General features: G+C 47.1%; 1 protein-coding gene across 1 annotated transcript; it reads right to left on the bottom strand.

The window, feature by feature from the left end:
* Positions 1-730: 730 nt before the first annotated feature.
* On the bottom strand, positions 731-9987 carry LOC133247678 (retinol dehydrogenase 16-like). The gene is made up of 4 exons (XM_061416772.1): positions 7781-9987; positions 5106-5364; positions 4084-4247; positions 731-3521 (listed from the first exon to the last, which is right to left on the bottom strand). Exons 1-4 carry the CDS (start codon positions 8091-8093, stop codon positions 3304-3306), a joined length of 954 nt encoding a protein of 317 aa, XP_061272756.1. The 5' UTR covers positions 8094-9987; the 3' UTR covers positions 731-3303.
* Between the last annotated feature and the right edge of the window lie 4343 nt (positions 9988-14330).

Here is a 14330-nt window from a genome sequence, read left to right as displayed (position 1 = left end):
GAGCCACCAGGGCCGTGGAGCTGGTGAGAGGGACAGGGACAGAAGGAGCTGGGGTCAGTGCGTTTATCACTTTCATCACCCACGTTTATCACAGCTGTGACTGCCAAGTCAGGAAAAATGACGGGCAATGGGTGGAAGGAGAGGCTTCCCCAAGGACACAGAGGCTCAGATGCCCCTGGAGCTCATCCCAGCAGTCAACAAACTCTGAGAGGAAGACAGATTCAGAATTTCAGGTTACTGAAGGCAAGCAGGGACATTACTTTGCCAACAAAGGTCTGCCTAGTCAAGGCTATGGTTTTTCCAGTGGTCATGTATGGATGTGAAAATTGGACTGTAAAGAAAGTTGAGCACCGAAGAACTGATGCTTTTGAACTGTAGTGTTGGAGAAGACTCTTGAGAGTCCCTTGCACTGCAAGGAGATCCAACCAGTCCATTCTAAAGGAGATCAGTCCTGGGTGTTCTTTGGAAGGACTGATGCTAAAGCTGAAACTCCAATACTTTGGCCACCTCATGTGAAGAGTTGACTCATTGGAAAAGACTCTGATTCTGGGAGGGGTTGGGGGCAGGAGGAGAAGGGGACGACAGAGGATGAGATGGCTGGATGGCATCACCGACTCTACGGACATGAGTTTGAGTGAAGAGAGTTGGTGATGGACAGGGAGGCCTGACGTGCTGCGATTCATGGGGTCGCAAAGAGTCAGACACGACTGAGCAACTAAACTGAACTGAACTGAAGCCAATGGCACCCCACTCTAGTACTCTTGCCTGGAAAATCCCATGGCCGGAGGGGCCTGGTAGGCTGTGGTCCATGGGGTCGCTAAGAGTCAGGCACAACTGAATGAATTCACTTTCACATTTCACTTTTATGCATTGGAGAAGGAAATGGCAACCCACTCCAGTGTTCTTGCCTGGAGAATCCCAGGGAGGGGGGACCTGATGGGCTGCCGTCTATGGGGTCTCACAGAGTTGGACACGACTGAAGTGACTTAGAAGCAGCAGCTACCTGCAAGGGGCAGACTGTCTTTCTGAAATTTTTGTCCCTCAGGTGGGAATTGGTAATAGTAATGCAGAGACAATTAAGGATGAACGATGTGCCCTGGAAACTGGCAGGAAGCCAGGGAGCCATGAAAATCTTAGACAAACACAAACCCTACTAAGGGGTAGAGTCATGACTTTATTACTTGAAAGAAACAGGAGATTTTTTTCTCAGTGAACACGAATTTCTTCAACCATAAATTCCCAAGGGGCCATGCACCAGACACATCCCAGCCCCCACACGATCAGCTTTCCTTTCGTGAATCCTGAAAGTAATACGGTGGTTGTGGGGGTCTCAGGAGCTTCAGGCTGGGAACAACCACAGGGAGGTGGGAAGAGAGCAGGAAGAGACAGGAGGCTGGGGTGACTCTCACTCACCTGGGAGTTGCAAGGCCCAGAACTAGAAATCTTTCAGGGAGACTCACTGACAAAAATCTCTGCATCCTTGTCCTGGGTGCTGCAGGGTGGCCACATTCCAAGTCAGCAGCTGTCAAGCCTACACGCTCGGGAGCAGGGCCGTCATCCCCTGGTGGCACTCTCCCAGTCTCAAGAGGACCGCAGTCAAGACACAGGGCATTCCACACCCATCCACTCATCTCCACCCAGGATGAGTCCTCCGAAGAGAGAGAGGCTTAGGTAACAAAAGGGGCTGGAAGGGGCCACGAGTGAGGGCTAATTGTGCAACCTTGTTTGCAGCCCCACCTGTCTGCTGTCCCCCTATTGGAGTGAGCTTCCAGAATGGACAGACAAAGCCTGCCTTCAGGTCCTAAGTGTCTGATTCTGGGAAGAGATGATATTCGTGGTGGGGAGTCACTGAACCTTATCTCCAAAACCACCAGGACGGCCAAGGGGAGGAAGAGGAAGACTGCCTGGTGGGTGCTGTGTGGACTCTGGCACGGGTTCCAGCCGCTGCTCATGTCCATCAGACCAGACCTGGCTCTGCCCCCAGGGAAGGCATTCCGGAAGGGGAGGATTGGGGATCTCTGAATGTCCAGGCTGAGGGCTCAGGATGGTGTGCATTGCACTTGTTTTTCTTGCTGATCTAGATCTTTCTTGCTTTCCATGGGTTTTCTCTGGTTGCAGGGAGCAGGGGCTACTTGTTGGTGAGGTGCATGGGCTTCTCATTGCTGTGGTTTCCCTTGTGGAGCACAGGCTCCAGGCCCACGGGCATCAGTACTTATAGCACACGGGCTCTGTATTTGTGGCTCAAGGGCTCTAGGAACCCATACTCAGTAGTGGTGGCACATGAGCTTAGTTGCTCTGTGGCATGTGGAATCATCAGGGACCAGGGTTTAAACCCCTGCCACCTGCAGGTTATTATCCACTGCACTTTGTTTTCAATGCATTTGCTATTCTGTTTTGTCTGAGATAGGGCCCTTGAGTGACAGTCCACACAGTTGCCCATGGAACCCATCTCAGTGAAGCCCTGCCCCCACCACTTGTAGGACCAGCAGGATGACCAGGGCCTAGTAACCTCACAAGCTCTCTACATTCTGGAGAGGAGTCCTGGGGATGAGTCCAAACTTCCTGAACACATACGCCCAAGGCATAAAGTGAATCAATGATGCTTTATTTGATATTAGTTGGTTTTGTGAGACTGGCTATGTATGTGTGTGTATAAATAATAAATTGAAAATCAGGAGTCTTCAGATTAAGCATGAAGCTCTGGCATGCATTCGAGTAGTTGAAATGTTCTACTATAATTTTGAGGAAAAAGATAATCAATGGAAATTCTTGCCTTTATTTCCTCTTCAGGATCCTATTCTGGCCGAGGTTTACTGAGTTGGCACTAGGCTGATGGGTCAGGCTTGGTCACCTTCCACTGTCAACAGATACCTTCAGGCATTTACCAGAAGGCCTTTATCTCCCCTGCCCATTTCTATCCTGGGGAAGAAGGAGACTGGATATAGCAAAGATACTGTGAAGAGGTGGACACAGGCAAAGCAAGGGGGACTGGAACCCCCAGTGACTCATACCCTCCCCAAAATATGGCTTTGCACAGCTGGATGTGGGTCATAAGGCACAAGGAACAAAAGGGAGACTGAACTCCTGACTCAAGATCCTCAGCCACAAAACCTGTGTCTTTCTTCGTAATACCTCTGAATCCTAAGCAATGTCCCAAGAGAAGCCTGGGGTGGAGGTGGCAAGCAAGGTGAGATGGGTGTCCTGGGGATATGAGAAGCCTCCTGTCCACTCTATTTCCCTCCCCCATACACCCTATCTCCATCCAGCACCCAACTATCCCCTATCATGCACCCCAGTCTTGGGTTACAGGGCCTTAGCAGGCTGAGGGTAATAGCAGTACACTATGAGATCCACCAGGAAGCTGGGCAGGTAGCTCATGGGGAGGTAGATGAACTTGGCATCCCAGCCAGCTGAATATCGGGTGCGGGGGTGGCAGGCAGTCAGGGCGTGCTCCATGCAGTCGGTCACCAAGGACAGATTCTGAGTCCACCGTGGTTTCAGTAAACTCAATGTCTTCAAGACTGTCCAGAAGGAGACACCATCTAAGTTATTCTCATTTTCCAACCCTCCCAATTCCAGATCAACTTCAAAGTTTCTAAAAATTCCTTTTTCTCCCCAAATCATCCTCCATATTAAATCAATTGATTTCACTGAAAAGTGTCCAAACACCCCCATATTTCTATCCACACTAAGTAAGCCTACTCTAGAGCTCATCCTGTAGATATACTACATAATCCGAAGATCTCTAAAAACACTAGAAATAAGAAATTGAGGCATCTGAAACAAGGTGGTTCTAACACCAGCTTGCCATGATTCCATGGGTGGCATCACTCTATGACTTCAGTTACTTTCCCAAATAAAAGAATATTGTAAGAGAAACTGGTCTTCTGGTCTGCCAAGCCTGGATCCTTTCCTTCTGTCATCAGTTGACCACACGGGACCCTGGAGATGAGCTCATGTCCCCATAGTGTGGGGGGACTCAGAGCCTGGAGGGTGGACCTGAGACTAGACAAGGCATTAATGATGGACCCAGGCTTCCAGACAAGAGTTGGTTTCTCTCCCCAAGGACCACAGCTCACTCACAGTCAGCAGGGAAGTTTTCTCCATAGAGTTCTTTCAGCTCTGGGCTGGCCCAATTCCACAATGCCTGGAGGTATCCAATAAAACCCTCATCTTGGGTCATATTGGTAACAAAGTAACCAGGCTCAATCATAGCCACCTTCACTCCGAAGTAGGAGAGCTCCCTTCTGTGGACAAGACAAAGGGTAAGGAATTGAGAGGTTGTTCAAGTAGAGCATGAAAGAACAGTCAGGGACCAGTACAGGAGTGGGTGAGATGGGCTGGGAGCTCTCAGAAGTTGTGAGATGCAGAAGCCAGGGAGAGAATCTCATGGTGATGTTAGTGCTTCTCTACCAAGTTTGACCATTTCCCCAGTTATTTAACACCACATGCCCATCAGCTCTACATCCTACCAACTGTGCTGCAGAGCATCACTGAAATCCCGCCTCCTCCTGTTCCTCTCCCCCCAAAAAGCACCACATTGCACTTTGTGTCTTTCCATAGTGCACGCCTCCTGTCTCCCCTCTCCCACCCCAGTATCCCCTCTGTCCTCTAAGGAGTATCCACCTGCCTGTGAACAGAGCTTCTACACATCAGAGCCACCCTCTCTCCTCAGCCAGTAGTCTCTACCACTGATTTGACTAGGTGGCTTCCTTAACTAATTGCTTCAAGGAGTACACTTCCCACCACGGCTCCGAGAGCCTAAATACCACAGCAGCTGAGCACGTGGAAGGCCTGCACAGGCAAATCTATCCATTATTGTGCCTCCAATAATTTCTGACCGTGGGCCCTCCTGTAAGGCAGGATAAGTTGAATCAAACTCTACAGGTCAAGGAACAACTGGGTGTGCGAAACATAGGAAGGTGCTTCCCAGTGAAAGACATACACAGAGTAAGGGAGAGGGACCTGGAAGGAAGAGCCATTAGATATGTGATGTATGAAAATCTCTGCAGAACCTCCGCCCCACTCCCTGCCAACACCCATCCCCCAGCTTCTGGCTCAGAGCACAGAAGCAAAACAGAAGGGCATCCACCCCAGGCCATTACCTGAGAGAGTCTGAGAAGGCCTCCACACCGTACTTGGATATGCAGTAGCCTGCAGGACTGAGAGACACCCGGCCCAAGACACTGGAGACGTTGACCACACGGCCCCTCGCCTTCCGCACCAGGGACAGCAGACTCAGCGTCACGTCAATCACCCCCAACAGGTTCACATCCAGAACCTTCACAAAGTCCTGTTTGGTCAGCCACTCGTTGGGTGCCGTGGGTGTGCAAATGCCAGCATTATTCACCAGACCCCAGAGACCTGGGAAGAGTGAGGACAAAAGGACAACAGTGTGCTGGGCCCAGGAGAGAGGACTGGGCCATGGTACCATTCACCCTCCAACCCGGAAGGACTTTAGGAGAGGGGTGGGAGCAGAGACCAACATGCTCCTGGGGGTTTGGAGAGTCCAGACCCTGTGAGCAGTGGGAGGACAGAAGGTGTGCTCCCTCTTGACTCAGTCTTCACACCCCGCCTACTGCCTGGTGACAAGGAACTAGCACCCCAGAGCTGATGAAGGGAAGTATTGAGCTTGAGGAAAACTTGTGTGTCTACAGTCTCTAACTCAGAGGGTGAAGTTGTGTCTTTCACAGTCCCTGTTCTCTTTGCAGACATGATAAATATTCCCTAGCTGCTCAGATTTTCTGACCCCCCAGGACTGAGTGGTTAACAGCTAATATAAGGGAAAGAGAGGGAAACAGAGAGAGACAGCGAGAGAGTGAGGGCAAGAGAGACAAAAAAGAGACATTGGATAAAAGACAAAAACAAATATGAGTATAGTATGGATGCAGATTGTGTGGATAAATAAGACTTGAATCCTGGTTTGGAGGGAAATTGTGGATAGGCCTAGTATTGACCTCTAGAGCCTGGGCTTGAAACACCCCCATCAATACTGAGTCATGTCTCTGTAGGAATCTGGGGGATTACATGGGGTATTTGGAGGGGAGGCTGGGCTCCCTCTCTTTACCATCACCCACAGAACACAGAGTTCACCCTCTACCCTAGAAAACCCTACCTGTCCTCCCACTCATATAAGAGATCACTCTAGCCCATCTCCTCGGGAAAGATTCACCAGCTTGAAGGAAACTACGCTGCGGGAATCAAAGGCACAATCCTAAGGATTTCTTTTTTTGCTCTTTTTTTTCCTAAGTTTTCATTGAAAGATAATTTCTTTAATTGAAGGTTAATATTGTGCTGGTTCTGCGATACTTCAGTGTGAATCAGCCATGGGTATACAAAAGTTCCCTTCCTCTTGAAGCTCCCTCCCACCTGCCATCCTATCCCCTCCCTCTAGGTGGTCACCAAGCACCTGATCTGAGCTCCCTGCATCATACAGCAAATTTCCACTGGCTTCCCACTTGACATACGGTAATTTATATTGGTACTGATGAGCCCATTAGCAGGGCAGCAGTGGAGACAGGGACATAGAGGACAGACTTGTGAACACAGTGGGGAAGGAGAGGGTGGGACGAATGGAGACAATCTCAAGGTTTTATTTAGGGTAAACACAGTAACCAGAAGCCTCAGGGCAGCAAGAGCAGGCATTCAGGGTTGCTGGGGTAGGACTGCCAGAAATATCCACAGAGAGCTGAGTTCCTCCTCTGCTCAGAAACACGGCTACCTTGTAGGAAGAATATTCTTCAACCGTTTGCTATCAGAGACATAATCGATATACATGGTTATAGTGTAGGGACTTGGGTAAAAAGACGTTTATTGAGTTATCATTTATGGTGAATAAAAGGTAGGAAATGATTATGTATCATACCATAAAGTACTTTTTCATAAGTAATGCTATTTAAAAGTATAGTATTTTCTCAATCATAACCTATGATGTTTTTGAAGAAATTTTTGAAATGTTCTAAATCTACATATACTTATTCAGAGGAAAGAAAAAGATACTAACACATGAAAACAGAAGACTATGTACCTCAAAATGTTAACATTACTTATTTTGGGGGGAGGAACTTGTTTCAGAGTGTTTGGTCTTAATCCCTACACTTTCCTGAGTTTCCACAATGATCGTGTAGTAAGATAAGAGAAATTAAAGTTCTTTTCTTCCCTTTCAAAACTTGGGACGATTGTAATAAAAAGAAAATGCAGAAGAAGAAAAACTGAAAAAAGAGACAGAGAGAGCGGAAGTGACCCCATAGTAGATTTCTGACTTTTTCTGACAAGTCTTGAGAGCACAGTGTCATCCCCCCAAACGGGTGACATTTAAACCCAAAAGGTACTGCAATGGGTAGCCAGCAAGAACATGATCAACAGCTGAGACCACAGCCCAGTTCCAGTCCTGGGCTCCAGCCCCTCAACCACGCCCCCCTCCCCCACCTCAAGCACTTTTTCAGCCAGACTCCTCCTCACTCCTCCTCCAGAAAGTCCACCGTGATCACCCTGCTCACTCAGCAGCAAGAAACCCAGACCTTCTGCTGAGAAAGGAGGGGACACCAGACGGGTAGTCTGCAAGAACACAGTCTCATCAGGGAAATCTCTCCCCAAACTGCAGATCCTCAAGGTCAGGTGGTGGGTGTGGGGAGTGGAGGAGGTTCCGCTGGTCAGCTGGGTGAGGTGAAGACAGGTGGGACTTCAAATCCAGGAAAATGCCTTGGAATCTTCCCCAGGGAGCTGACAACCAGTGCCCTCACACAGAGAGAAGTAAACAAACAAGAAATCTGGGTGTTACCTCTGTCCCCTACACGCTCCTTGACCCAATTGGTGGTTGCAGTGACATTCTCAGTCTGGGTGATGTCCAGGATCACCGTCTGCAGCCTGTCTGATGTCTGGTTCCTCAGCTGCTCGGCCCCCTGCTCTGTCAGACACGCAGCCAGGACCCTCAAGCCTCTCTGGTCCAGCTGCCTGGCCAGGAGATTCCCAAAGCCTGAGTCACAGCCCGTGATGAAGACGAATTTGTCCTCGAGGTGGCTCACCACCTGCCTCTCCCGGTACCAGCGCAGGAGGTAGTACAGGACGACAAGGACCACCAGATAAAGCCACATGGCTTTGCCAGGGACAGACACACGCAGGCTGGGGTGGAATAGACTAACTAGTGATCAGACTGGAGGAATTAGGAACACAGGATTATGACTGGCCAACCAGCTTCCACGCTCTCTGGCAAGGAGTTTTCAAGATTTTCCTGTTTATCCTCTTCAGTGAGTATTACTGACTCGAACCCCAAAGCATACTCTTGTCGCCGGCCAAAATTTGGCCTTCTCTGTCCACAGAAGCCGAATGAAAAATACGGACAGAATTTAGAGGAAATAGAAAGGCGGCTTTTACTCTCAGCCAATGGAGAGGGGAACACAGTAGGCTCATGCCTCAAGTACTGTGCCCTCCCACTCCCACTCCATGAGGAGTGTGCTGCTGCTAAGTCACTTCAGTTGTGTCTGACTCTTCGTGAACCCATGGACTGCAGTCTACTAGGCTCCTCCGCCCATGGGATTTTCCAGGCAAGAGTACTGGAGTGAGTTGCCATTGCTTTCTTCGATGAGGAGTGTAGGGGCTTACGTAAGGCAAGGGCTCACAGTCAGGAGTCAGTGATGAGCAACAAAGGTGATAGGATCTTGATTTCCTCCTCATGCATTATTTCAAAGATAGTCATAAACTAGTGTCAATAACCCAGTAATTGAGTCTGGCAGTTCGGTAGCTCTGTGGCCTTCTTTCTGATATGGAACTACAAGGGGAAGGATGTTGTAAGGGTAAACAGCAAGTAGGGGATGTATTTAGCATAGAGTCAAAGGAAACATGTGAATTGTAGCTCCTAATGAATTTGGGGCAGAAAAGCAACCTTAGTTACAGACATACAGGGTTAGAAACAGTTAAAGTGAAAAAAAAGCTAGGAATGTTGAGGCCTGCTACTGTTTTATCTTCTTTGTTCTCAGGAAAGGAAAAGAGAAACACTCATTCCTCTTTTTTCCTTCTCACTACAACGCTTTTTGGTACAGTTACCCCATTTCTAATCAAAGCCATTGTATTTTCAACACAACTTCTTACGGATGACAATAGTTTTCCCAACCACCTAAGCCTGGTCCTCCCTCTCCTCCCAGTTTCCCTCTACCCAATTCTCTCCTCTCCACCCCCACCTCCATACATTAGAACCCTTACACATCTGGTTTCATGGTTCACAACTATCTATATACCGAGAGAATATAATCAATCTGATTTCGGTATTGACCAATTGTTGATGTCCATGCGTAGAGTCTTCTCTTGTGTTGTTGGAAGATGATGTTTGCTATGACCAGTGCATTCTCTTGGCAAAACCCTGTTAGCCTTTGCCCTGCTTCATTGTGTAGTCCAAGGCCAAATTTGCCAGTCACTCCATGTATCTCTTGAATTCCTACTTTTGCATTCCCGTCTCCTGTGATGAAAAGGACTTCTTTTTTGGGTGTTCATTCTAGAAGGTCCTGTAGGTTTTCATAGAACTATTCAAATGCATCTTCTTCAGCATTTCTGGCTGGGGCATAGACTTGGATTACTGTGATATCACATGGTTTGCCTTGGAAACGAAGAGTTCATTCTGTCATCTTTGAGATTGGACCCAAGTAATTCATTTCTGACTCTTGTTGACTATGAGGGCTACTCCATTCCTTCTAAAAGATTCTTGCTCAAAATAGTAGATACAATGGTCATCTGAGTTAAATTCACCCACTTCAGTCCATTTTAGTTCATTGATTCCTAAAATGTGGATGTTCACTGCTGCCATCTCCTTTTGACCACTTTCAATTTATCTTGATTCATAGATCTAACATTCCAGGTTCCTACTCAATATTGTTCTTTACAGCATCAGACTTTACTTCCATCACCAATCACATCCACAGCTGGGCGTTGTTTTCACTTTGTCTCTGTCTCTTCATTCTTTATAGAATTATTTCTGCACTCTTCTCCAGTAGCATATTGGGCCCCTACTGACCTAGGAAGTTCATCTTTCAGTGTCCTATCTTTTTGCCTTCTCATGCTGTTCATGGGGTTCTCAAGGCAATAATACTGAAGAGGTTTCCCATTCCCTTTCTTCAGTGGACCACATTTTGTCAGAAATCTCCAGCATGACCCATCTGTCTTGGGTGGCCCTACACGGGCATGCCTCATAGTTTCATGAGTTAGACAAGGTTGTGTTCCATGTGATCAGTTTGATTAGTTTTCTGTGATTGTGGTTTTCATTCTGTCTGCCCTCTGAGAGATGAAGATAAGAAGCTTATGGAAGCCTCCTGATGGGAGACACTGACTGAGGGGGAACCTTGGTCTTGTTCTGATGGGTGGGGCCATGTTCATGTTGTCTTTGCAGTCCTGATAAATATTCCCTTGCATTTTCAGATCACCTGAAACCTTCAGGAGTGAGTGCACAACACCTAATATGAGGGAAAGAGAGGAAAACAGAGAGGGACAATGAAGAAGGCAGAGGAAGAAAAGAAACATGGATAAAAGACAAAAACAAAAAGGTGAGTAAAGGCTGAGTGCAGATTCGTTTGGTAGAACAGACCTGACACCTCAGGTTTGGGGAACTTGTTGATAGGTGGTATTGACCTCTAGGCCTGGCCTTGAAACAACCACATCAAAACTGAGCTTACTTCTATAGGAATCTGGGGATTCAAGCGTAGTCTGTCAGGGGCACACACCTGCCTCTATTAACCTGCCTCCCCCTAAATCGATATACTTTGCCCTAGAAAAATCCACCCTCTCCTCCCACCCACAGGAGGCCACTCTGCCCCTTTACCCGCAGTTCACAGGTTACCCAGATTCATGGAACCTGTTTGTGAGACACAAAGACAAATACCAAGAGCTTAAAGACTAATCACCTAACAGAATTCAGAGCCAAGAGCAGAGTCATGGGAGTTGGGTACAAGCTGTTAGAATTATTAGCACACAGATGTAGTCTGTCTGCTGCTCAGTTCCAACCCTGCACTTCAAGGAATGTATATCTCCCACCATATTTGACCAAAGATCAAGTTAATACTTGTGATTAGAGTGTAGGGAAGTGGTTAGAAAGAAGTTTACCATGATATCATTTATGTCGAATACAGTGAATAACATCTAGGAACGAATTACATTTATTGCATGATGTACTTGTGACTAAGCAGTGCTATTCTAAAGTGTATAATATTCTTAATCATTATTTACTTTGTTTTGAAGAAATTTTTATGTGTGTAAAATTGCTTACCTTCTCCGTGGAAAATTAGACTACACATTAAAGGCAGAATGTAACATGGATATGAAAAACGTTATCAGTTCATATCTGTCGTGGTGTGATTGGTGTCACTGTAGGTTTTAATCTGTGTACTTTTCCCATTTTCCACAATAATCATATTTTACATGTATTCTAGAATGAAAGAAATTATAGTTCTTTCTTACTCTATGATACATAAAAATTGTGGAAAAAAGCAAACATACACACACAAAGAGAAAAACAAAAAAGAGAGAAAGTGACCCCATAGTAATTTTCTGACCTTCTTTAATGAAGGCTTCAGAGCTCAGTGTCATCACTGAAATTAGGTGACACTGAGCCCCAGGTAGGATGACTACGGGTCACCAGCAAGATCATGATCAAGGGCTGAGAACACAGCCCAGCTCCAGCCCTGCCCCCAGCCAGCCATGCACCTTCCAACCAAAATCTCCTCCAGGAAGTCTGACCTGATCACCCTGCTCACTCAGCTTCTTGAAACATGTATAATATCATGTATGAAACGAGTTGCCAGTCCAGGTTCGATGCACGATACTGGATGCTTGGGGCTGGTGCACTGGGACGACCCAGAGGGAGGGTATGGGGAGGGAGGAGGGAGGAGGGTTCAGGTTGGGGAACACAGGTATACCTGTGGCAGATTCATTTCGATATTTGGCAAAACTAATACAATATTGTAAAGTTTAAAAATAAAATAAAATTTAAAAAAAAAGAAAAGAAACTCAGACCTTCTGCTGAGAGGAGGGTATGCCAGACAGGAAGTCTGCAAGGCACATTCTCATCACGGAAAACTCTCCCCCAAACTACAGAGCCTCCAGGTCAGGAGGTGGGGGTTGGGGATGGAAGAGGCTCCTCTGGTCAGCTGAGTAAGGTGAAGAAGACAGGTAGGACTTCACATCCTGAGAACCTTGGAATCTTCTCCCTGGAGCTGTCAAGTGGACTCCCCTTCACAGAGACAGGAACCATGTATTCCACACACACTCCTTCAACCACGGGGCTGCTGCAGCATTGCTGTCTTTGTAACGTGCTGGATTCCCTTCTCTGGTCTGCCTGATGTCTGGTTCCTCAGCTGCTCGACCCCAAACTCCATCAGACATGCTGCCAGGATCCTCAAGCCTCGTAGGTCCAATGCCTGGCCAGCAGGTTCCTGAGGCCGAGTCACAGCCCATGATGAAGACAAACTTGTCCTGGAGTTGGCTAACCATCTGCCTCTCTCAGTACCAGGGCAGATAGCACAGGCCATCAACACTACCAGGTTCAGCCACATGGCTTTGCAGGGGACAGACACCCAGAGGCTAGGGTGAAACTAGAATCTGGCTAGTGTTCAGACAGGAGGAATTAAGAACACATATGATGTTGGGTGGCCAGTCAGGCTCCAGGCTATCTGGCATGGGGTCCTCAGGCTTATCCTGTTCATTCTCTTTGGTGACTACTATTAATATAAATTCTGGCCCCAACACGTTTTTTATTTTTTTAATACACTTGACCCATTTCTACCATATGACTTTGCACTTGCAAAACAACCCTTTAAGGATGACAGTAGTTTACCCAATCTCATTTTCCTGGTTTTCCTACTCTTTTTTATTTCCTTCCAGCCACAACTCCCCTCCCCACCTCTACTCCCATACATGTAGAACCCTTACATCCCAGATTTCATGGATCACAGCCATCTTCTTACATTTATATTATTTATCTCTGGGACCTGGATTCATTGTTCTTATAAAAGGAACACAGTGAAATCAAGTCACCTGACTTCAAACCCAGCTCTGCTTCCAACTGGCTGTGGGACCTTGGGCAGCTGGGTTTAGCCTCTGACCTGTTTTCCTCCTCTGACTCAGCTCACAGAATTCCCTCCTGAAAGTCTAAGTCCCCTCAGCCTCTCTAGGAACAGAAGGAGAAGGCAAAAGAAAATAAGGTCTCTCCTGATAACAGTGGTTCTTTGGACAAGAAAGGTGTTCAGAAGAGCAGTTGGAGTGTCTGAGGCAAAGAGGGGGACTCAAAGAGAATGAGGGGACACAGGCAATGGTGAGATTTCTCAGATGCTGGGATGGGTATTGGCAGGACTCACACATAACTCCTCCAACAGTTTGAGGGTAACAGGCCGGAGGGCAAGGGGTCTCCAAACGGAGGAAATAGGCTGCAAGTGTCAGACATTTTTTTATCTCTCTCTTAAGTGGCAGGAGGAAACAAACAAGTGTTACATTTTTTCCCCTTCTCTATAGAAATTTATAAACAAGTTTCTCTTAAAATTCTGTTGCCACAGTGACACCTGGTTCCACCTGAACTTAACTTTTCTTAAGCCTTGAGCTAACCCATGCATCTTTCTTATGGAAATGTTTGTCTTAAGCCGTGCTAACATACCATGTATTTACCCTCGACTCTGTCTTCAAGTCGGTTCCCCCAAAGGCTCAGAACCGACTTGACAAAGCCGTATGTTATACTGATACCTTGTTCTCCTAATCTATGTTAATGAAACTATATATTTATATGGAAACCTGCCTTTCTTCAAGAATATTGTCAACCATTTTTTGCCCCTGGATGACTCACCTGGTGCCATTCTCTGAGTTTTGAGACATTTCCTTTCTTTAATTAGCAGATTGCTAGTATCTATATATGAAGAGGGAAATGGCAACCCACACCAGTGTTCTTGCCTGGAGAATCCCATGGGCAGAGGAGCCTGGTGGGCTATAGTCCACAGGGTCGCAAAGAGTCGGACATGACTGAGTGACTACACACTACACTTAGCAACCCTAGGCCTCAGGGCAGCAGCAGCAGGCATTCATTCAAGGTTGCTGGGGTAAGGGAACCAGAAGTTTCACAAGGAGAGTTGAATCCCTCCCCTGCTCGGCAACAGGCCTGACTTGTAGGATGAATATGGTCCAACCATTTGTTATAAAGAAACGATCAAGGGCTTCCCTGCTGTTTCAGTGGTTAAGAATCTGCCTTACAGTCCAGGGAACACCAATTAGACCCCTCCTCTGGAAAGATCCCACATGCCATTGGACAAATAAGCCCGTGTGCCACAATTACCAAGCCTGTACTCTAGAGCCCACAAGCTCTAGCT

Source organism: Bos javanicus, chromosome 5, assembly GCF_032452875.1.
Source record: "Bos javanicus breed banteng chromosome 5, ARS-OSU_banteng_1.0, whole genome shotgun sequence".
NCBI classification, from domain to species: Eukaryota; Metazoa; Chordata; class Mammalia; order Artiodactyla; family Bovidae; genus Bos; species Bos javanicus.
The sequence above is the reverse complement of the archived record's forward strand: the minus strand, read 5'-3'. Positions and strand labels throughout refer to the sequence as shown.

Coding starts and splice junctions, on each gene's coding strand:
- LOC133247678 (XM_061416772.1), bottom strand. CDS start 8,093: ATGTGGCTTTATCTGGTGGTCCTTGTCGTCCTGTACTACCTCCTGCGC. Junction 4,248..5,105: donor GCCTTCTCAGACTCTCTCAG/GTAATGGCCTGG, acceptor TCTTGTCCACAG/AAGGGAGCTCTCCTACTTCG. Junction 3,522..4,083: donor AGAAAACTTCCCTGCTGACT/GTGAGTGAGCTG, acceptor CCTTCTGGACAG/TCTTGAAGACATTGAGTTTA.